Genomic DNA, 23,612 nt, shown 5'->3' with positions numbered 1-23,612 from the left:
TTTCTTTCTTGTGTCTTGAGGAGCTGATTTTAAAGCTCAGGTGCAGGCATGAATTCTAAATATAATATTTGGTTAATTGTACATAAATCAAATATTTGTAACAGAAATCAAGACGAAAAAACATGAATTTCCCTTAATATGGTCAAATACCAAATTTGGCAAAATTCTTCCATAAAAACCAGAAAGACTTTTTTGCAGTAGTTAGGTAGTTAACCTAATGTAATAACATGTCTGGTGACTCCTTAGAAGGTGAAAAAATATGGTGGATATACGGTGGATAATTTTTGCTATAGCATGAAAATAAAAATTTGAAGTTGGATAAAAATACCAGAAATGTAATATTCAAGTTATATTACCTATATTTAGTCATCTGATAAAATTTTTTACCACACCGTTTATTTTTCATAGCTTTTTAAAATGCCTCTCTATTTACAAAATGTGTGTACAAAAGAATAGAGATTTTACTGTGTAATTTGAACTATCCCCCCACTGATAAGAAAGTGCTTATTTTCAACAAGCTCTTGTAACACAAATAAAATCTCAAAAAATATGAAACATAGGGGAAACTATAGATCGATAATTGTTGGAATGTATGATAAATAGAAATGTTTTGCCTGCACCTGGCCTTTAAGCCTACGTCTCCGTGATACCCTGTTTGTATCATTATTATTATATTAAAAAAATATGACAGGTCATTTCCAAACAATACAAAATGATGATTACCAGTTTAGAACCAAATTAGCCGAACTGTTTGTGTTGTTTTCATTGAATTAGTTACCGTCATCGTTCTGGCTATTCCAACCCATTGCTTGCCATACACAACAGTTGTTGGCTTTCTGTACTTATTTGTTCTCCTTTAGTTGGATAGAATAAGACATCTTTGAGTGTTTTTTAAAACTTTTTAAAGCAAATGCAATTTACATTTAAATGATCTTCGTCCATGTGGAAAGTTGGAACACACAAGCAAAACAACATCGGAGAAAGATGTCAAACTCCCTAGATCGTTGACTGATGATGCAGTCCTAGAAGCCAGCCGGTCTTCTTTTCTTAGAAAAATGTTATATCTATTTTGATGTACAGTAGCATTTTATTTTTCCCCTTTTTTAATTGTTTTGTTTTATGATCTAAACTGAATAGGGATTGGGTCAACCAGCTCTTCCAGAGTGATTTAGTTCACTTAGGTTGACCCTGGTCTCCCCTATTAATTTTTTTGTCTTAATTGTAATATTGAAAAATACCAAATAAATAATTAAATGAAACTTTTATATAATTATTATACTAGCCTTTTAATTAAAATATGTAAATATAAGCTTTACGTATACAGGTTTATAAGTGGAATAGATGTTAATATTATAGGCCTATGCTATTATATAATATGCTTCTTCCTCTCCATGTAGGCCTACACAGTTGTATAGTATGTTATTTTATTTGACACTTATAGGCCTAATAGTAGTGGGACAATGGCCTCATACTTATGCTCTTTTCTTGCTTTTACAGCGGGAGAGATTAACTCCATCCAGAAACACGTTGATCAAATTGGAGTATTTACATCCTTTCTGAAAAAAAGATGTAATTAGAAGTCTGAAGTCACACCTTATGGATATGACTAATGAATATTCATGTTTAGTTTGTGACGTTTCACGAGGGGTCCCCAACTTATGTACGAAAAGCAATATCCTATACTAAATGTTGTTTCTGCCTCTAAATTAAAATTTGAGTCCCATTTCATCGGATACAATATCCATATTTATACGTTATAGAAGTCCAGTCTGGAAGAGAATATTTGTAAATTGGCAGAATGCACAGCAGTCACCAATAGGCCTACTAGAAAGTGTAGGCCTAGATAAGTTTGTGAGCAGAATGAATTTCTGATTGACTAGTTGTTCGTGGTGCGCGCGTCATGAAAGCAGGGAAATGTATCTCTCTCCTGATGAGAGGTACGAAAGGAGGCTAACACACACTGTGTTCCGCAAAACCAGTCATATGGGTCGGTGATTTGTTCATAATTATTGCGTTTTCCATAATTTAAGGCCAAATCATAATTTTGCGTATAGTTTTGTTTTTCCGTGTAGTTACCTATTTATCTTCATTTCCGTATACGTCCGTAATATTAGGCCGAATGTCCGTAGTAACAGAGAATTATACCGGTAGCAGAGCAAATTTTGCTTCTTTCTGCAAATTTTCTATAATTAATTGTTTTTGTTTTATAATTATTATTTATTGGTGGGAGTAGTGGGGGGCGGGGGGACCCGGAACATGATAAGCTTAGCCATAAAATAGTTACAGAGTTGCAGGGCATATTATCATTGTTGAATGCTTTGATGTTAGCTTAATTGTTAAAATTGGTAAAGTAATGCTGGCGCCAACGAACTTTAACGACCTTTAACATTTATTTTCAATGGAACCCTACAAAAATAATCCTCCGCTTCATTAGTGGATGAATACTTAATAACCAGACAAGAACGTATCATTGTTACGTTTAACTATCAATCCATTTTCATATCACGCAATCCATTTTTCAACAATATAGTATAGTATAGGCCTAATAATAACATTTTGATTGAATAGTGAGGGATTAGTTACAGTGTTGACTTTGAATAAACCATTGGTAAAGTTACTGAAAGTCCAAAATGAACCTGTGTTATAATACAAACAAAATTATTCAATCAAAGAAACGTTCTACTACACATGAGAAATAGATCGGTCGATAAACTTCTGTCGACGACTAAAACAAAGACAATCAGCTAAATGCATTCGTGATTTTATTTCATCTCTTGCTTGTTACATTATCATGACACATTACTGGACTTCCCCCTCCTCTCGCAATGAACGGCAGTATAGATCTTCCCTATCTCGGCTCGTGTATGTAGAATTATAGCCTATATTCATTCCTTTTAAATATTAGGCATATTGCCAAGGCTAATAATAGATTTGTCCATAATTATTGCGTTTTGCCGGGGGTTTTCCATAATCTAAGGCCAATTTTTAGGCCAAATCATAAATGTGTGTACAGTTTTGTATTTCCGATGCGTGTAGTACCCTATTTATCTTCATTTCCTAACGTCCGTAAATATTAGGCCGAATTTCCGTAGTAATTTATGGACGTTCCGAAATTTGAACCGTGTTATACCGGTAGCAGACCAACGTTTGCTTCTTTCTGAAAATGTCCTATCATTATGTTCTTTGTTTTATTTTGGAGTGTGGTTTAAACAACACTTTTGTAAAGTTTATAGTGGATAAATAGAAATGAATTTTGGAAATTGTGGTTTTAACATCTGACTTTATTTAGCATTTAATTCAAAATAATACAATTTAAAGTTTTGCTCAACATATTTATAGCAGCAGCTTCTTAGTTTTTGTATAACTTTTTAAAATTATTAATTTATAATTAATTTACATTAATTGAGTACAGTTATTAGAATGTATTACCGTACCAGAAGTACCTTCATCGGGGCTTCCCCCCGTGACGTTCGCATTGAACGAAAAAAAAATGTTGTCCTCTATTATTGTTAGTCGCGTATGTTTATTACCGGCGGAACAATATAGGCTACACTCCTCTGTTTGCTAACGCACTATAGAGTGAGTGACATTTCCGGCGAACTAGAGGTCCAATTTATCATGAATTTTACATGCGAGAGTACCATTTGCGGCCATCTAGGGGTGTCATTTAACAATTTGTTTGCTCAAACATTCAGGATTTACAGCCCTGGAGTATTTGGGCAACCCTCTTAAAATAGTCCTGCGACCGCCCCTGGATAATATGTATTAAAAGTGCCTACTTTAGAATTTCAATAGTCCATCGATCTAGTAGAGATAGCTGTAGACTAGTAAACATAATTCTGTATTCTGATTATCTTGGGCCTGTCCAAGATTAGTTATTTAGGCTGGATAAGTTGGTTCCTACACAAAAGTTGGCAATAATTGAGCCCATGAAACCAACATACCCGGTAAAATACAAAGCCCATTGATTGTTTCCTTTTCGTAACCTCTTTAAGATCAGGTAAGCCTTTCATGGTAAGACCAACCTGTACATGTTTACTTACCCGAGATTTTCACCTTCTACTAATGAATGTGGAAGATTTAAGCCACGTGTTTCCGGAAGAAACCAAGTGATTATGCCTGCAGCCAGCGAAAGACCGCCAAATATTAGATACGGTAACTGCTCAAAGAGAACTCCAGCATAGAGGATCTGAGGTGCGGAAATGGCACCAAGATTTCCAATCGTTGATGATAATCCTACCGCAGTGTTTCTAAAAGAAATCATAAACTTGTATGTATCATTTACTGAAAGAACACCTACATACCTGGAAACCGGCTAAAGTAGGTCCAATATTATACAGTTTCTATTACCATAATGTAATAGACCTAAAATCTACGCCCGACGCTATCTCAAAAGACGATTCGTCCGGTCGGGATTCAACATCTCAGACAGCACCGACGAGTCAAGACGTTTCGTCGGGCCTCGTCGTATAATGCTGTCTATGTTGGCCTTTCATTAACTGTTAGAATGGAGGAAAGTTGGAACATGCTTTCTCACTCTATTCATCGACACCTTTCTAGGTCCAGAAGACGACCGACGTGTGTCATACCTTATGGGTGTTGGATAAACCTCCGAGGCAACAATGTAGATAATTGTAAATGAGATACTGATGCAAAATTTTCCAACGAGTCCAGAAATCATACCCAAAATGCTGTTAGCTGTTGGAAAAATAGTTTTCTTTATATCAGTTTCTATCCTATTAATAGAGGTACGGGTGATATTATTGTACACAAACGACACACATATATCCATTATTTTATTTCTTTAGTGGTATTTTAAAACTGAATATACAGTAGTACTTTGTCGGGTCATTCATTCATTTATTCAATAGTATAAAAGCCACTGTACAATAATAGAAAATAATACATATTATAAAATGTAAGTAGTAGGCCTTTTTGTTTTTCATTAGTAAAATTCACTTTTTATTTGTTAGTTGATTGAAATAATAAGGTTTTAAAAAGGAGTGTCAGTTTTGCATCATCTCGATCTCTCATTAATGAATGCGCTGACTAATTGTATTTAGTCCATTTATTGGTTGTACGTAAGCTTTATTATTTATCATTAAATGTTATGATAGCAGCAGAATCCAGAGACAATTGTACTAACACTCATGACTGTATACTCACACAAAAACGGAGCAGATGCGCAGGCTATACCAGCTAGTACCATCGCTGCACTTAAAATTGGCCGGCGTCCCATACGTTCCATGGCGATCCATCCAAGAATAACAGCGGGAATTTCTACGAGACCAGCCAGTACGTTGGCAACATAATCATTGGATCCAAGAGTTACAGCACTTAATGATAATCCGTAATAAACTAAGGAGTTTACAAACCTATGGAAATTCGGAACACAATTAGGCATTTCGATCAACTTGGATCTGAGTGGAAACTTTTTAGAAAGCGATTAAGAACTATTAAGATAGTTGGTGTACACTATGTATAAAGGTTAAAAGTGTAAAAATCAGAAAATTACGAAAAAGGTAGAAAATGGAAATTTAACGTACGAATATGAAGTGTGAATATAATACGTAGGAAAGATTGAATGAATAAAGGTAGTGGTTAACCACAAAAGAGAAAAAAAAAGATAGTTGGTGTACGCTACATTTTGTTTTAGTAGAAGTAATGTTGCAGATTTGGTATATTTCTAATCTTAAAAATCCCACCTAAACTGATAGTAGCATTCGTAGTGCCTTTTACATATAACTATATAACTCCCACCGTCACACACCCAACACCATATTATAATCCAGTGTAAATAGGTGAGAATTAAAATTAACACATGCCGTACGTCTAAGGCCCGTTTATGACGACGATAAATAGATAAATATACAATGTTTCTACAAAACTATTCTGGCATAATCGGAAACAAATTTGAGCTTTTCAGAAAACTGAAAATGATGGTCAATAACTGGTTTCCGGAGAGTTTGCTGTGTTGGAAAGTTGAACTAGAAGGCTGGTTTGACCAGTAGACCATACCAACAATCACTTACCATATAAAATTAATAAGAAAAAACCTCAACCAAAGATTTTTCATGCGCAATAGATGTCGTGGCTTAAAATAGGATGATGATTTCTGGTGCTTCGAAAAAAAAAACACGTAATAAAGATAAATTATATTTTAAATCGTAGTTTGCATAGACTTGTCTGTTTCAAGCACTGTCTACACTTTATGTGACGAAACAATGTGATGGCACATCACATTTTATTTGTGATAGTTTGATAGTGTAGACGGAGCTTTTACACAAGGCATGTACCTCAATTATTGCTGGTGTTGCACATATCATTTGGGACACTCTAATGCTTTCTTGGGGTTCTTTGCTGGACCGACATGCCCGTTTCAAGATCACCTCTGTTTCTCCCATTCTGTTTCTTGCATGGAGCCATCGAGGAGATTCGGTAACAACCCTAAAAAAAAACAATATTCACATTATTATAATATGAAATAACTATTACGGTTTTCTTAAAACCACGTTTTGGGTCATCACAAGGACGTCGTAAAAGCAACGCAAGCGACTTGACCAATGATAAGCGACAGTTCGAATAATCCATCGCCTGTGATTGGTCAAGTCACTTACGTTGCGCTTACGTCGTACCTGCGTTACGTCTCTAGGAACCAACAATTGCCGACGGTGATAGATCATGGGCAAAATACCATGTACCATATATATACCATGTATCATATACCTATTATGATATTTGATTATGAAAGCACTTTTAGAAAACATCGGGTATGAATTATGCCACGAACCTAACTTGCCCAGTAACGAATACCGCCTGTCTGAATTCACGTTTAACATTTAATATGTGGTTGCGTTAGGTCCCTGCAAGTTATTTTAACAGTATAATTTTATTAATGTGATTCATTACTTTGGCAATGATTTTAATAGAAAGATGCCTTTATGTTAAACTTATGATTAATCAAAATATGTATTTTAACAGATAGATAGATATAATATATATAATAGGAATAATATAATAGGAAGCTTGTTGATCGTCGTCGCGTCGGAACTTCGTCGTCACAAATCGAAACAATGTCCGCGCATGCGCATAGTGCTTAAATCCAGGTCATTGTAAATCTAAAACTCTTCACTCACAGGCAGATTAATATCCACACCACTATATCCGTCAATAACATTGCTAATAGCATGTATCGCCAGTATGGGATTAGATATGCGTATAAAGAAGCAAGCATATATCCGATTGCCCATTGTATTCCAATAAATGTACCAGCCAAAGATCGTATGGATGGTCCAACTAGTTCACATCCTGAAAATTAAAATCATTCATTTAATATAATTTTCAAAATTACTTTCGCTCACACGATTGATGATTTTACCGATTTTAGAAAGTTCCCGGTTCTTCAACAAAACTAATTACCATTACCAAAAATGTCCAGTTTTTCGGAAAGTTTTATTCAGAATAAACTTTTAAAAGCACCCTTTTATAAAAGGGGCGTTATTTCAACGTTTCTGTTTCAACGTAAAATATAAGTGGGGTTGATAACAGTGTTAATGAATTGTAAGGCTATTGTAATAAATTAAACATTCTAAACCCGAAGCTATATTTTAAGTAACTGATCAATTCTGGTTTGGATTTTAAAGATATATGTCCCCCCCCCCCCACCATTTGTTTATAGATTTTTTGTTGAGTATGCCATTTTAATATCACATAATAGTTTATGTTGGATTGAAAAAAAATGATTTGACTGAAAAAAAACTGTAATTTTTTGGTTGAATTTAGTGAAAACATTAATTTTTGGTTTTTTTCTACGGGAAGTAATTAACTTTATAGAAACTACAAAATTACCTATTCAATGTCTGATTTTATTAATTTTCATTGTTCATGTTCTTTGGGGGACAATACATCTTTAATAGAGTTGACTCACTTACCTGGATATAAGTGTTTAACCTACCTAAAACAAATGTAGTGAGATAAGCTCCTTGAATGAATATCATTGCTATTGTTGCAGATATAAGAAACACCCAGTACTCCTGTGATAGTAACTTCACTACCAGGCAAACTGTATACAAAAACATGCATAGTACCAAGGTTTTCTTTCGTCCCAGTCTATGATTAGGAAACGTAACGTAAAACAAGTTGTGAATGCTATGCATGTTGTCTGTTGTTTCTTCAAACACTAGATATATTATGTAATTTTTCTTTTTAAATCCTTCTAATAGCACCAAATAATACTAAAACAGTGCATTGAAAACCTAAATTTTGTTTTGGTAGAAATGTAGAGAAGTAGAAAATCAAATTCTGAATCGCTATAATCACTATAAAGTGTACATTTTCAACAGCATAATTTGTAATTTTCTCAGGTTGTGGTGCAATGGGGTATCAAAATGGCATTTGGAAGGTTTTTAATTATTTTAACCGCCTTGTGGAGTGTAATGGTTGTGGGGAGTTATGGGATATCAACATTACTAGAGTTCTTAAAACTACATTTGAAATATACCGTACCTGTCACTGACGTTTCCAAATATCGATGCGCCTAATAGTACTCCGGTGTAAGTTAATGAGAGCATCAAAGGTATTAAATAAGCATCTTCACACACCAAATTAAACTGTATGGAATCAAACATTAACATTTATTGTTTCTGTCCTAAGCCCTAGCCCATTTTGTTTCCATTGGATCGTAGGTCTTGGAAGGGTACATGTTGGTCATTGCTAGTTTGAATAAGATGCATCTGGGGCTTGTTATGCGCTGACCTATCGTATCCGTAGACTTTATTGTTACTTGGTATCATTTGATCGTCCTCAGAGTGAGAATGCACAAAGTCCAGGAAAAAGAACTTAAGTGAAATTGGGTGAAAGCTAAAACAATGAGCAAGGTTCACAGTGAGAGGAGGGAGGAAGTCTTTAAAATATTTATATTGTTTAGTCGCAGCCAATCATAAGATCAAAGGACGGTCGACCTATCTTGGCAAGGCGAGCTCAGAATCATGTTGTTAGATTCCTTGGTCTATTTTAGACCACTTCGCTCGCGTACCATCTAGTTCCTACCCACAGATGGTTCTCGAATACACAGTATTTCAGCGTAAAAAAACTGGTGATTTCAAATGTCCGTACCGCTAGACACGATGATTTATGTAGTCAACCAAAATTAGCACACTGGGAATTACTTCCGAAAGAGAAACTTGTCACAAATTCTTTGGACTCATTTAAACAAACCCAATTTGTGTTTTGTATGTACCATTAAGGTTGAGGGATGGGGAAGAGGATAAGTAGGCCTACAAAGAGGAACCATTTTAAAATATATTCTTTATCCACTTTTTTTGTTCATGTTTTATAGGCCTATAAATAATATACCACTAAATACAGTAAAACATTTTCGATTTAATACTTTGTTAAACTGTCCCTGAAAATTATGATGCTTTAGGCCTACTCGAGCTGTTCAACCAGCTTTCAGCTATTAAAAACAATTATCGTAGAAGGAGATAGATAAATGTGTGCGGGTATTTTTCAAGATGGACATCCATTAGACAGTGTATACCACGATCGGGAAACACTCCTATTTTGGGAAAATCGTTGAACCTAAATTCGTTTTAATCGTCAATAACTAATTATCTAACTCAATTTAATTCGTAAACAGGGTTACATCAGGTGGTTAAAATCAGTACCGAAAGTACGACCAACTTTATATACCATCGAGTAAACATTCTAGAAGTAACGCGCAATTTACAGAATTTTGCCCTTACGTAAATTTATATATAGATGTTTTATTCCAACGCAAATGTTTGTCGAGTATTTTGGCTATTTGACCCTTTTTATGCCTATATTAACACAGGCCATTGACCATATTCATTTTAATTTGATTTATTACCACACCATACTTACTTGACCTACAAATAAGTTACTCATTTTTTTCATAGTAAGTACTACTATACCGTTGTCCACTGTTTTCAATAAATCATATAAATATTATATTTGAAATGTAACTATACTTCATAATTTTCCCAGGTGTTCTCAAAATTAGATTGAAGTCTCAAACAATTTAGACTCTTTTTGAGTTTGATTATATTCTCTGTTACTAAATGAAGAAGTTATATTCTAGTTTATTATAGGAAAACTATAACTAATAAAAATCAAAGTAGTTAGGTACTGTCTGAATTTGCCAGCGAGTGAGAATTAGATCTAAGGCATAAATTAGTAATCATATTAGGCCTATATTTTTATTGAGACGGTTTCAGGAAAAATGATAATCATCGTTTTAAATATATGGAAAATAACAACTTTCAAACTATAATTGGCTAAACCAACCTCTTGTGTTACGGATGATAGATACTTAGTTGTATCAAACTCGTACCCATTGCCACAACTATGAATTGAAGAATTTCTCGATGTGCTAAAATTAGTAAAATCATACTTGCTGCATTGATTTTCTTTTAACGGCGTGTTTTCATTGTCAACTGGTCGGTTCTCAAGTTTTAAAGTCCGACATTCAGCGTCAGTAAAATTTCGTTCCGTACACAAATCGTTTAATTCGTCAACGTTGCACCAGAAATCTATCTCGGGAAACAGAAATACAACGGCGAGTGAATTCCATCCTATAGATGTAATACATAAGCTGGCTGTTATAAATGAAATAAACAAATACTTATTACAGGAACCGATATATTTATAAATATCGTCAAAATAAAATTTCTCCGCGTTTAGTTTTGATTGGTTGTGGAGTTCCATTCTGATCAAGTCTATTGTTACAGTAGTTATGCGACGTGTAGTGCAGATTCATTTTTTCCAGAATCACGTCACACGACGAACAATTTAATCGATTATATTTCGGTAGGCCTATACACCGTGAGAAGAAATGCTGGTGGGTTTTTAAAGTCCAATGCAACTTCCTAATTGTATATTAATCTATGACACATGTTTTCCTTATTATTTTTATATCTTATTTATATAATATATATAGTGTACTATAGGATTATCTTACCAAGGCTATCAAAGCCTTGATCTTACTGGACACAGGTTCCGAAGGAAACCACTATTTAATCCTTGTCCGAGGGTGTTTTATATTGAAATTATATTTTTTATATTGAAATCATCCCAAATATGTATATTTTAATTGAACGAAAACCTGGCCAACTTAAAAATATGCATGTATAGCCATCATCAACAACTTTCAACTGCTTTATTGATACTGCCAATTTGTAAAAATTAAAGTTGGTCAATAATCGTCTGGTTTTTACATTATAGCCAAGATTTAAATCTGTTGCTGACCAGAGTCCCATTTTTGTAGGCGTACACAAGTATTCCCAAAGAAGATTCAAACAGTAAACACATTAGAACTTCATGCGGAGAGTATTAGGGAGCTTATTAAAAGTCCCATTCCCTACGTTTTTTAGATCTAATTTACGGTCAAACTACATTTGATGTAAAAATAAATACTATTATGATCCTATTGCGATTACTTTGTTCGTCTTTAAACAGTTAAAAATTCTAATTAATTCTAATGATTTAAGCATCCCAACATGCATTGCGCGCGTATTGATATTTTCGTTTTTCTTCTGTGATTCACCCACATTCGCTCGATCGTGAAAGGCCAAAACAAATGGAAGAATCGTAACTTTTCAGCGAAAATAGGTTAAATGTTTTTAAAGTAATATACAGTATATGAATCATTTTTTACAAAACCTCAACATTGTAGGGAATGGGTCTTTAATATGCATTACATATCACTTGTTCCATCAAATAAATGCACATGTCCAAAATAAATTAATAGAAAACTACAGTTGTCGTCTGTCAAAAGCACAAAAGACAAAACACATATTCCTATTATACTTTTTCAGCTTTTATTTTATATCAGAAATGCGGTCTTATTTGACTGATCTAATTCTAGTCACAGATTAACATTTTATTAAAGCTTTTTGTATTTATTCATCATCATCATCTTCATCATCATCTTGATTGATCTGGAAGTATCTCAGTTCGTACGTTTCCTTGTTAGCTGCAACAACTCTCAACCAATCACGAAGGTTGTTCTTCTTCAAGTATTTCTTTGTCAAATACTTTAAGTACCTTCAAAATATAAAACAAATTTATTTTAATTTAATGGAAAAACTGTTTTTCGATTCTTAAATTTCCTGCCAAAACTTTTTCACATGAAAACATCAAAGTGTGCAGCATAACCTCGAATCGCATTTGGAAACCTTTTAGACAATTTTGAGAATTTCGCTAAAACTTTAAAATATTAAAGTGCACACAATAGAGTATGGCATATGAATGATTTCAATTGAATAATCTGAAAAGTGATACCAAACATTATGAGGTGTGATAGGTGTTACAATATGTAACATTGTCAAATGGCCTACATACCTTTTAGAGAACTGGATGTCACTGGCAACTGTGAGCTTACTCTTGCTACGCTCTATTACAACATTCGTTCCAAGGTTCTTCATCTTACCGTTGACCTTGATTTTATCGTGGAGAAATTTCTCCTGATGTGGAAATTAAACAGAGACATGTTGGAATTAGGGAAGGTTGCCCTAATTCAACTAGGGAAGGGTACCCTAGTAATTGTGGTGGCCAGCCAGCAGAAGGGTACCATAATAGGAGTTACAAGGGGCAGGGTCGGTAGTGGTCCTCATCTGCTGGTATCTATCCTTAGTTAGGGAAAGTTGCCCTAATTCATTGGAAAATATCATTCACTTTTTTGTTGTTGTATATTTGTCAACATAAATTCCTGTCCAGTCAAGATAAAATTAAAGAAAATGCCTTGGTAAAACATTTCAATCTATTGTATTTAGTGCTACATTAGTTGAGAGGAATTACTGTAAAGATTATTAAAATCAAGATTTAGCATTGCCTTACAAAGTCAGAGGCATCCATGATTCCATCTTCCACAGGATGTGCACAATCAATGATAAACTTCAATTGAGTCTTCTTTTTCTTGCCTTTGCCTGAAATGGCTTTGCCAACCTTTTTCTGAACCTTGACCTATTTTTATTTATCAATTAAATTAATTAGTAAAGTGCACTAAAGTCTAGGCTAGCAGACTAAAACTAAATTTGCTTTGTAAACAAATGACCTATGTGGTCTAATGCGCCCTTTACTATCAGAAACGAGAGATGGGCTAGCGCCACCACCAGTGTTACTGCTGCACCGTCCACGTGGTCACTACCTCCGCCGCCCAATCAGCTGAACTGAGTAGAATTTAGAAAGAAGCTGGGCTACAGAACTGCGGCAAACAGGCTTTTATAATTGTACATTTTTATGAAAGTGTTTGTCATAAGATGCTAATTATATTAAAAATCAGTTGCCGATACTTTATAATAATCATATTAGTACAAAATAGGTATTTTTAATGTATTTTCGCCATCAATTATTCACTTACTGCAGGCATGATGGAAGTCGGAACGTAAAAGAAAGATGAAAGGATTTATGGGAAAAATGATCCCGCCCTCTAGACTCACCCCCTCTACCGGCGACATAAAACTGATCTGATCATGTTTGTGTGTGGAGTTGAATTCAATTTGGCATTTCTTTTTACGTTTCCAAATTTGTTATTTTGTCAGGTAAATGATCAAGAAACTAGAATTTTCACTATCTAGGCCTAGTATATAACCGTAAACTATTACATGATGAAATATATAACCGAACAGGTATAAAATAGTGTAATAATGGTGGATTATAATGTGAGTGTGCCTAGCCTCTACTACTAGCCTAGTACTAGTAGGCCTAGACTAGGCTAGTAGTAGGGCCGGATTACGGTCGAAGCGGCCGCCAACTAAAGCGGCCGCTAGTTCAATAACGGTAATCTGTATGGAACGCCGTGTGCGCTTTGATTGTCGTTGTTTTGTAATCTTTGATTGTCATTGTTTCGACAGGTTTTCTTTACCTCGGACGTAAATAACAATCTACATTATTATGTAATTTATTCTCTTTTTTTTACAGATTGAATGTGATACGCGTACGTTCTTTTAAACGAAATGGCGAATCGATGATTACTTATTTTAACTGTTCTAAATGATATACATATGTTTAATAAAGTCTATAAAATACATTGTGGTGTTTATATTGTATATTAATATAATATAATAATAAGCCAATTATTAAGAATTATATATAAATAAACCAATCAATAAAGTATATCAAAATATATAAATATATTAATAATTAAAAATATTTGTTATTGTATATTAATTAATTAGTAAAGTAACTAGTAGTGTTCGCAATCATAATTTAATTACAATAACATGATGACAGCAATTTATTTAATATCCCTACACTATTTTATTACTTCAGATATTTAAATATTGATCAATGGAAAATGAGTTTTAAATACTAAAATAAGATGAAAGTGTCTGTTTGATACGGTAATTAATTACGCGAATTTCTGCTAATAACTCGACTGACGGCCAGCAATAGTGCTGCTGCACATTAGGTGCGCGTCCCATGTTGCTTTATTGAAAACACAAACAATGTATTACAATGGAACAACTAACACACCCTATTACTAATAATAAAAACCAAGATTCGATAGTACAGTATGTAAATGAGATATAAATATTCGGCAATACCGTACGTAAATTATTATTGCAATACTGTATAAAGATTCGATAGTATGTAAACAAGATATAAATATTCGGCAATACCGTACGTAAATTATTATTTAATGCAATACTGTATAAAGATTCGATTAAGTCTGTAAATGAGATATCAAGATTCGGCAATACCGTACGTAAATTATTAATGCAATACTGTATAAAGATTCGATAGTATGTAAAAATGAGATATAAAAGATTCGGCAATACCGTACGTAAATTATTAATGCAATACTGTATAAAGATTCAATAGTATGTAAACGAGATATAAAGATTCGGCAATACCGTACGTAAATTATTAATGCAATACTGTATAAAGATTCGATAGTATGTCAAATGAGATATCAAGATTCGGCAATACCGTACGTAAATTATTATTGCAATACTGTATAAAATTCGATAGTTAAATGTAAATGAGATATAAATATTCGGCAATACCGTACGTAAATTATTATTGCAATACTGTATAAAATTCTATAGTTAAATGTAAATGAGATATCAAGATTCGGCAATACCGTACGTAAATTATTAATGCAATACTGTATAAAGATTCGATAGTATGTAAAAATGAGATATAAAAGATTCGGCAATACCGTACGTAAATTATTAATGCAATACTGTATAAAGATTCAATAGTATGTAAACGAGATATAAAGGTTCGGCAATACCGTACGTAAATTATTAATGCAATACTGTATAAAGATTCGATAGTATGTCAAATGAGATATCAAGATTCGGCAATACCGTACGTAAATTATTAATGCAATACTGTATAAAGATTCAATAGAGTACATATGTCAAATGAGATATCAAGATTCGGAAATACCGTACGTAAATTATTAATGCAAAACTGTATAAAGATTCGATAGTATGTAAAAATGAGATATAAAGATTCGGCAATACCGTACGTAAATTATTATTGCAATACTGTATAAAGATTCGATTAAGTCTGTAAATGAGATATAAAGATTCGGCAATACCGTACGTAAATTATTATTATTGCAATACTGTATAAGGATTCAATAGTATATAAACGAGATATAAAGATTCGGCAATACCGTACGTAAATTATTATTATTGCAATACTGTATAAGGATTCAATAGTATATAAACGAGATATAAAGATTCGGCAATACCGTATACGTAAATTATTATTGCAATACTGTATAAGGATTCAATAGTATGTAAACGAGATATAAAGGTTCGGCAAAATATATTTCGATATATGTATTAGTTAATAGTAAATACAAATAAAATATACATTGATTTATCGGCAGGCAAACTTAATTATTATAGAATATAAAGATTTGATAGTACATGAGTTGGCTTATATTTATTTAGCTGTAACTCAACTCGCCATAGGCCATGGCGTTGACAACGACAATCAAAGATCAACGACAATCAAAGATTAAAGCGCACATGGCGTTCCATACAAATAACGATATTAAACTGGCGGCCGCTTTGGTTGGCGGCCGCTTCGACCATACTCCGTAGGGCCTAGGCCCTACCCTAAAAGGCTTCTAGCTAGGCCCTAGCCTAGTACGTAGGCAGCTAGGCCAGCCATCTAGGGCCCGCCTAGGCTAGTAGGCTAGTGTATAACTAGCTAAGTACAGTAGAGAGAGGGCATAGAGTAGTAGTAGTAGTAGGCCTATTAAATAAAAAAAACACTGTTTTGTAATTATTTTTTGTTTGTATTCATAAACAGAGACCATCATAACAATAAAAACAACGATGCCAGCTCTTTTAAGACCTAAACTGAGTAAGGCGATGTCAGATGCCCTACGACACCATATAATTAAAGAGAGAGAAAGAAAAAGACAAGGTTTGTCTACAGTATTAAGGAAGCTAATTTCCAAATCTAGAAATCAGTAAAACCGTACCAAAAAGACAATTTCAGAACCAAATAAAGTGTCCCTTTAATGGAGATATAAATGATGGAAAATTATCCTCTAGCCTTCTAAATATATATTAATGTATAAATGAATCATTCTTAGTAAAAATAGTAGCAACTACTAGCTGTTATATTAGCAAAAAGATGACAGCCTATACATTGTGTGCATGTATAGGTAAATTGTTTTTAATATTATTTTATTAATAATAATTTTGTTATAGTCACATATTAATTATATATGTATTTAAATTCTTTGTAGAAGAGGAAGAAGCTGACAAAGCAATTGAAAGAAAAAAAGAAGAAAAAGAAAGGTTACGCAAGAAAGCAGAAGATGAAACCCTATCACTTGAACAAACCAAAGTCCAGGTGAGGAGATTGGCATATTTTTTTATTTCTGTAAAAAAATATTCTCAATAATCTTTAAGCTCTGTCTACAGTCTCAAACTAGTTTGACAAAAAAAGTGTGATGTGCCCAAATACATAATGGTAGTGATATACCCAAATTTGGTAGTAGTGATATGACATCATCATGTCCATATAACATTTTTTTGTCACATAAACTTTGATAGTGTAGACAGCTTAAGACTGTTGATTTACTTTTTGGCAGTATAATAATTTGTTCAAACCAGATTTATAAACAATCAATACCTTTTAATTTCTTTAATTGAGCAGTGTTAGAAAAGCAAAAACAAGTTTTAAACCAATTTTTTTTGCCAGACACCATTATGCGTCACACATTCAGGTCATGTTCAGGTCACATTCACGTCATACCTGTTGCTAAGATGGGTATCAGGCAATTATAATACAGTAATATATTCTTTTTTCTTGATTTTGTCTATTTTAAAGGTTAAAAATTTAGAAGATAAATTGCAGACCTTACAACGAGAAAAGCATGAACTATTTTTACAATTAAAGAAAGTTCTCAATGAAGATGACAACAGGAGAAAGCAAAGAGAAAAGGAGAAAAGGTAATTAAGATTTTAGTTAACTTTGTGCTCTAACTTAATATGTATTGTAATTAATTTTTATTAATTGTGATATGGATGAATTGGCTCATATAAAGTTGTTTGTGAGATTTCACTTAAAATGTTTTCCATGTATACATGCCATGGTATAACCCAAAGTTTAGGTACCTTGAATGTTAAACAATTTGTATATAAACTAATAAAGAGAAATGAATTGATTGCACAAACTGTGCTGTATACACATTCCATTTGGGTATGGACAAATATGTAAAAATATAGATTTATTAAAGAAAATAAATGTTTGACAAATTAATATAACTATCACTATCTGCATTCTATATTATAAAATGATATTTACTATCTGCATTCTATATTATATCAATAGTAATATTTTACAAGCAATGAACCACCATCAATATATGCCTGCTATGCGTATAGGAGGAGGACCACATCTTATTGTGCAAGGTAAAGTTCACATTAACCATTAACATTTAACTTTATATTTGTAATTTTATGTAAATATTATTTGTTTTATGTTGAGGACCCCTTCTGAAACAAGCTTTCGAACTTAAAGGGTTATCCTCTGCTATTCCATATTTTGTAACTTATTTTTCTTGTATTACTGTTGTGCAAATTGTTTGATCTGTCATTTTTTATATTTTTTATATGGATGGCAATAAATATTACAATTACAAAAAAAAAACATAATATTATTCTTCATATTTTTGGATCAATATGTATCATTATTACCATCTTTACAGTAATGAACATTGTCCTATCATCACTACTATTTGCATTGTCAAAATGTCAAGTGCAATGCTGAAGATTTTCTTTTTTTTATGATAGGTATCAACCGTCCTGCACTGCTTGGTGATTCACCAAAGTTTAGACAACAACAGACTTCACCATCTCATGTAAGTTCAATGTCACTTTCTGTTAAAAGAATAAATGACTTACTTAATGTGTGACTACCGTATGTACACAGGAAAAGCCTTGTACATGAATAATGACTCCCAACCTTTTTTTATGCGAGAACCTGTTAAGCACAGAGTGTATGCAGACCCATGAGGTAGTTCTTCTACTGTTGGTTGGATCCTTTAGATGATGACAAACTTTTGAAATTACATTAGTGATAGACAAACTAAGTGCAAATTACAATTACAGTATAATTATTATTGTCTTTTTATTTTTTATGAAGACTATCAAAAGAAACAGAAGCCCTTCTCCTCCACTGGTTCAACTTTACCCACCTCACCCTCACACACAGGGTCACTACAGCCAACAAGTTACTTCAACTTATGCCAATGCTCAAGTTAGCCATTCCCCATACAGACAAGGTTAGTGATGATGTATTTTGTTTGCTGCCCCAGTTCAGACTATATTATGTTGTATTGTATGTTATTGTGCTGATATTATTCTGATTGAATATCTAATCGAAATGTACGCTCATCGACATATGAACAGAGTGACTGTTAGACTCTATAGCTTGTAGTTGCATAGTCATATCGTGACAATGAAAGGTTGCTATTACAGTACATTCCAAAATATTATTGTTACATTTTTTCAATCTGCAAAAAAAGCTTCAACATGAAATGCCTTTTACATCTGCGACAATGTATTAAATTCTTAGGCTACCTGTGGCCGTATTCACCTTTCACACTAAGCTAAGGGAAACACTTACACTTACTTGTGATTGTTGAATATGGCCACTGATTCCTAATAACATTTGTGTGTTTTGTTCTTGTAGCTCACAGTACAACTCAAGGTTCTTACAGTAATCAACAACATGGTAGCTACGCACAGCCTCACAGCAACTACACAGCCACCACCCAGTCTAGCACCAAATACCAGTCTAGAGACCCAGCATACGCTAACTTTAATCACAGTCATTACGTCCAACAGCAGAAAGAACTTGGTGCTCAATTCTCACAAGGTGGCTACATACATCAAACACATCAACCAAGTAAGTTATTTGATGTTTAATATGTCATGGCCGCATTAAATCATGACTGATGCATGGTAATAATTATAGCATAAATTAAGACATTACTTCTTCTTCTTCCCTAGACTCCTGGTCTAGGGCATTTATTTACACAGCACATAGGCCAGCGGCCCAAAGTATTGCATACAAAAATTAGATGCAAAATGAATTTGCATTTTAAACAAATAAATTTAGACATATTTTAAATTAAAGTAATATTTAACTCCAAAAGAAAAACCTCAATGTTTTGTATAGTATTGTAGGCTATATTTATGTATACATGTATATATTTTTTAAACATAGTTTTTATATGTTTATATAATGGCCCCTTGATTGTCAGCATATGCTGTTTAGGGTTATCCTCATTAAATAAGGTTTAATAAAAATAAAGATTTCTGGAAGCCATTAAATTAATGAACTTACTTTCAGAACGGAAATTAAAAATGTAACTGGTAATAACTCATTATAGAACGGACAGATTAAATAATCTTCTACATTCTTGTGACATGATTTACATATTCTGTTTTCTCTTAAAACCTCATACCATGCCCTCATATTACAGAGGGCACTATTATGTATAATGTAAGCATTGTTAATAACATTTTCTAAATTGATGTGTTTCAATTTAATATAACACATTTCTGGCAACCAAAAATACATTTCAATCATTGCTCATCATGCAACCCCAATAAGATTTATGAAAGCCAATCATTTCATCTATTTACTTAATACATTTCTTGTTTTAAAGGATATCTCCAATCTGGATCAACACATACAGGTGAACCACCCAGTAAGCAACCAGCTTACAGCGATGAACAGTCTCACTACTCTACAGCTAAAGCACAGCAGGCTAAGGTATAGTTTCTTTTATTTTGGCTTAAAAGAACCAGCTAAATACTAATACTAGCTACAAACTTCACGTTAATTTATTTTTACAGGCCCATCAACAGCATGTGCGACCTGTCATGCAAAGTCACACCCAAGCCTTACATCAACAACAAGTGCTGTTGTCACAGCAACAACAAAAGGTATGAAGACATACTGCTGCATATAGATAGACAATTTTTTTCGGATGAACTGTGAACATGTGACAAGAAAGAATTTTCTTGCGTACATCCCCAATACAATCATGTCTTTTGCTTTTTTTTTGTCTTGTTATCTCTTGTTATACTGTATCTTTATTTTTAAGTATACACAATTGTATTGAAATCAACTAATGTTTTCATAGTCAAACCACCTCAATTGTTGTATTTCTAGGCTGGAGTAATTCAAGGTTATCCAGCAAGAAGGAAGCAACAAGAATCACCAGTGTACGCCCACAAGAAACCTCAGTCACAACATCAACAGCAGCAGCAGCAACATCACCAGCAGCAGCAACAACAACAGCAGCAGCAGCAACAGCAGCAGCATCCAATGACCTCCAAAGTAATTATGATTTTATCTCATCTTTTACATTATTCCATGTAAAGTAGATAGTTATATGCTTATATTTATATCCTTATATTGATTCGAATAAATAATAATTATTTTTTGGGGTGTAATATGGTAACATTTATATTCAAATAAATACCCCATAGATTTGAAAATATACAACACAATTAATATCAAGAAGTGATAATGTGAAATACAGTAAAAATCAAAATACTTGTTCAATTTGAAAAAATCATGTCAATGAATTCTACTACAAATAGGAATGTGTTATAATACTGTGTATATATGCCTGGCAGGTGGGGCGTTTATTCGAGGAAATAAAAAGAAAAATGTTTAATGTCTCCAATCAGCATAGACACCAATCTGGTTTCTGTGGTCTATGTTCTTAATTTTCGTATTGATGTTGTTTTTCTCTTCTGAAATTTTGTTTTGCATTATATTATTGAAAATACCAGTATGAAAAATATATCTATATTATTATTATTTTACAGAGTGGATATCAGCCAACACAGGCAATGAGACATGCCTATCAAGACAGGCAATACTACTAGCCTCCAAGATTGACAATACTTAGTCTAGACAGGCAATACTACTAGCCTCCAGGATTGAAGCAAATGTCTTGGCCTACTGTTTATATGCCTCAACTGATGGTTGGAGTAGGCTCTCTGCACACTATAAGGTCTCTGGCCCTGATTCCTTTCCTACAATATTGACTACAAGCCTGCATACCAATGACATACTTATTAAATCATTGAAGAAAATGTTAACAGTTTAAATATTGTTGTAACAACACATTTGAAGAATTGCAAATTTTGTTTTGTAGATGTATCTACTGTATATTGAATGTACTATATATTGTATTGCTTTTAATTTGTAATGCTGAGAGCTGTCATTGTGTTGATGTTGCTAGCAATTGTTTATATCCTAATATGCTTGCATGCTTGTTACTCGACAGTATAGCTATTTTGTAACTAGCAAAAAAACGATTAATAAATGAATAAAAAACAAAATAAATACAAATCTGGATTGAATTTTGAGTTTGAATTTTTTTCAAACACTTATATTTGTAAAGAAACAGCTTGAAACAAATGACTTTTTTTTAAAAAGTTTTATGTGATTGTACGATGTACGAGCATATTTTGAGTCACATGTTTAATTAGCTTCTTTGTACAGCAGACAGTAAAAACATTGTATAATTCTGAGAAGGATATAGTTCACTATTATTATGTTACCTTCACTATGTTCTTATTTGTACCTCCATCTTTATTGTTTTCATCATAAATTATTTTATGGTATAATATTCAACATTTTCTTTCCCCATTATCATAATTTCCATTTGTTATTATTACAGTCCTATCATCGAATCCCTATCATCGTTATAATCAGTAGTAAATTATTTTATTTTAATCGCCAGCACAGTTATCTTCGTGGTACAAAGACATTCGGCATCTGCCACTAACCAACACGTACATGCTAATGATGTTTTTTTTTAGAGGCTGATCGAAAACATTTTGTAAAACGGCACATTCCCATTCACTTTTTCAAACATTCAAAATGGATCGGCGCCCTTGTCGGGGCCTACATATTCGACAAGATCACAACATCTTCTTGACCAATATCATGATTGTTATTGTCAACATTTACCATAATTATTATTATAAATAGGCCTGCACATTATCGTTAGAGGTATTACATTTTAGTAATTTTAGAGTACCGCTTGTACTGAATGATGTAACACCAACAGATGTCCGGAAATAAATTAGTTGATTAATAATAAGATATTTATTAATTTAGTAAGTTCCCTCTCTGTCAGCCTCGTTCCGTTATAATTTATATAAAACGTTTTATGTGCAAGATGAAATGCGACTAATTTTATTTTGGAAGTCCTCTTCCACTGTCCACCATGATATAACACCAACATATGTCCGGAGATGAATTAGTTGATTATTCTTGATTTAAAAATGACATATTTAATTTGGTTCTCACACTTTTACGGTCCCTCGGGGTTTTTTTAGATAATCGTTGCATAATTGTATTTGCCATACACTGATGATGAAAGTTTAAGTTGACACGAAAACAAACTTTACGAATTCATGTTTTCCCGTATCATTATTCGTGAATCGTTTTAGTTTTCAGTCCAAACTAAGTCAAATGCCTCTGTAAAATTGTTACATATGCTCATTCGGCTTGTATGCTTCTACAAAGTTATCACGAACGAACGCTGAACATCTTGCGACATACCAAGACTTCTCTAATCAGAGCGATTATTGGCCAAAATAATAATAATAATAATATCCTGGATTTATGTAGCGCCTAATGTTGTGACACCTTTAAGCGCTGAACATTATTACCCCAGTCATTTTTTGTGTGGATCAAACACGTATGAAAACATATACTCCCATAATACAGCAAAGTGTGTCTTGATCTAACCGGGTATCCATTTATACACCTGGGTGGAGAGAGGCAAAAGTAAGTAAAGTATTTTGCCTTAGGATACAAGCAATGTAGCGAGAGTTGGATTCGAACCTCGATCTCACGATCAGTAGAACGTCCAACGCACTGCGTGTGCATAGACTTATTTGTTTTTCTTTTCGTATCATTTTCTATAATTTGTATCCATGGTTTTGGGTCGTCCTCTAGTCTATTGACTATTCTAATAGATTCGGATAGAGCTCTTCTTTGCACTTGGATATCAGAATCTAGACGAAGAAGGTTTCCACACATGTCAGGCATCTTCTCTTTATCACTCTACTCCA

The 23,612-nt window shown here is 33.3% G+C and overlaps 3 protein-coding genes across 5 annotated transcripts; 1 reads left to right on the top strand and 2 right to left on the bottom strand.

The window, feature by feature from the left end:
- Nucleotides 1-1,066: 1,066 nt before the first annotated feature.
- LOC144858968 (organic cation transporter protein-like) lies at nt 1,067-10,731 on the bottom strand. 2 transcript variants are annotated; one of them, XM_078715138.1, is made up of 10 exons: nt 10,306-10,731; nt 8,506-8,609; nt 7,955-8,109; nt 7,137-7,308; nt 6,297-6,447; nt 6,033-6,115; nt 5,167-5,375; nt 4,590-4,698; nt 4,044-4,250; nt 1,067-1,556 (listed from the first exon to the last, which is right to left on the bottom strand). In XM_078715138.1, the coding sequence occupies exons 1-10, from the start codon at nt 10,723-10,725 to the stop codon at nt 1,532-1,534; spliced, it is 1,635 nt and encodes a 544-aa protein (XP_078571264.1). In that variant the 5' UTR covers nt 10,726-10,731; the 3' UTR covers nt 1,067-1,531. The 2 variants fall into 2 exon arrangements, with proteins under 2 accessions (XP_078571264.1, XP_078571266.1); XM_078715140.1 differs by having other exon boundaries at nt 1,067-1,552.
- Nucleotides 10,732-11,814: 1,083 nt separating this feature from the next.
- LOC144858964 (large ribosomal subunit protein eL22-like) lies at nt 11,815-13,469 on the bottom strand. The gene is made up of 4 exons (XM_078715129.1): nt 13,379-13,469; nt 12,856-12,981; nt 12,361-12,482; nt 11,815-12,063 (listed from the first exon to the last, which is right to left on the bottom strand). The coding sequence occupies exons 1-4, from the start codon at nt 13,385-13,387 to the stop codon at nt 11,919-11,921; spliced, it is 402 nt and encodes a 133-aa protein (XP_078571255.1). The 5' UTR covers nt 13,388-13,469; the 3' UTR covers nt 11,815-11,918.
- LOC144858963 (uncharacterized) lies at nt 13,467-21,880 on the top strand. Of its 2 annotated transcripts, none has more exons than XM_078715127.1 (12): nt 13,467-13,559; nt 16,294-16,410; nt 16,739-16,845; nt 17,326-17,447; nt 17,830-17,909; nt 18,291-18,358; nt 18,643-18,781; nt 19,192-19,407; nt 20,174-20,280; nt 20,364-20,453; nt 20,683-20,850; nt 21,348-21,880. In XM_078715127.1, the coding sequence occupies exons 2-12, from the start codon at nt 16,320-16,322 to the stop codon at nt 21,405-21,407; spliced, it is 1,248 nt and encodes a 415-aa protein (XP_078571253.1). In that variant the 5' UTR covers nt 13,467-13,559; nt 16,294-16,319; the 3' UTR covers nt 21,408-21,880. The 2 variants fall into 2 exon arrangements, with proteins under 2 accessions (XP_078571253.1, XP_078571254.1); XM_078715128.1 differs by lacking the exon at nt 13,467-13,559 and adding an exon at nt 16,037-16,127.
- The last annotated feature ends 1,732 nt before the right edge of the window (nt 21,881-23,612 follow it).

The sequence above is a fragment of the Antedon bifida genome, chromosome 2, assembly GCF_963402885.1.
Source record: "Antedon bifida chromosome 2, ecAntBifi1.1, whole genome shotgun sequence".
Lineage (NCBI taxonomy): Eukaryota > Metazoa > Echinodermata > Crinoidea > Comatulida > Antedonidae > Antedon > Antedon bifida.
The sequence above is the reverse complement of the archived record's forward strand: the minus strand, read 5'-3'. Positions and strand labels throughout refer to the sequence as shown.

What these genes read in the sequence shown, in the direction of transcription:
- LOC144858968 (XM_078715138.1), bottom strand. Translation starts at nt 10,725, where the DNA reads ATGGAACTCCACAACCAATCAAAACTAAACGCGGAGAAATTTTATTTT. An exon ending in TCTCACTACATTTGTTTTAG is followed by an intron (nt 7,309 to 7,954) that starts GTAGGTTAAACA and finishes TTTAATTTTCAG; the next exon opens with GATGTGAACTAGTTGGACCA. An exon ending in CAACACCAGCAATAATTGAG is followed by an intron (nt 6,116 to 6,296) that starts GTACATGCCTTG and finishes TCGAAGCACCAG; the next exon opens with AAATCATCATCCTATTTTAA.
- LOC144858964 (XM_078715129.1), bottom strand. An exon ending in TCATGGATGCCTCTGACTTT is followed by an intron (nt 12,483 to 12,855) that starts GTAAGGCAATGC and finishes TTTCCACATCAG; the next exon opens with GAGAAATTTCTCCACGATAA. An exon ending in GACATCCAGTTCTCTAAAAG is followed by an intron (nt 12,064 to 12,360) that starts GTATGTAGGCCA and finishes TATATTTTGAAG; the next exon opens with GTACTTAAAGTATTTGACAA.
- LOC144858963 (XM_078715127.1), top strand. Translation starts at nt 16,320, where the DNA reads ATGCCAGCTCTTTTAAGACCTAAACTGAGTAAGGCGATGTCAGATGCC. An exon ending in TTGAACAAACCAAAGTCCAG is followed by an intron (nt 16,846 to 17,325) that starts GTGAGGAGATTG and finishes TCTATTTTAAAG; the next exon opens with GTTAAAAATTTAGAAGATAA. An exon ending in TGTCACAGCAACAACAAAAG is followed by an intron (nt 20,454 to 20,682) that starts GTATGAAGACAT and finishes TTGTATTTCTAG; the next exon opens with GCTGGAGTAATTCAAGGTTA.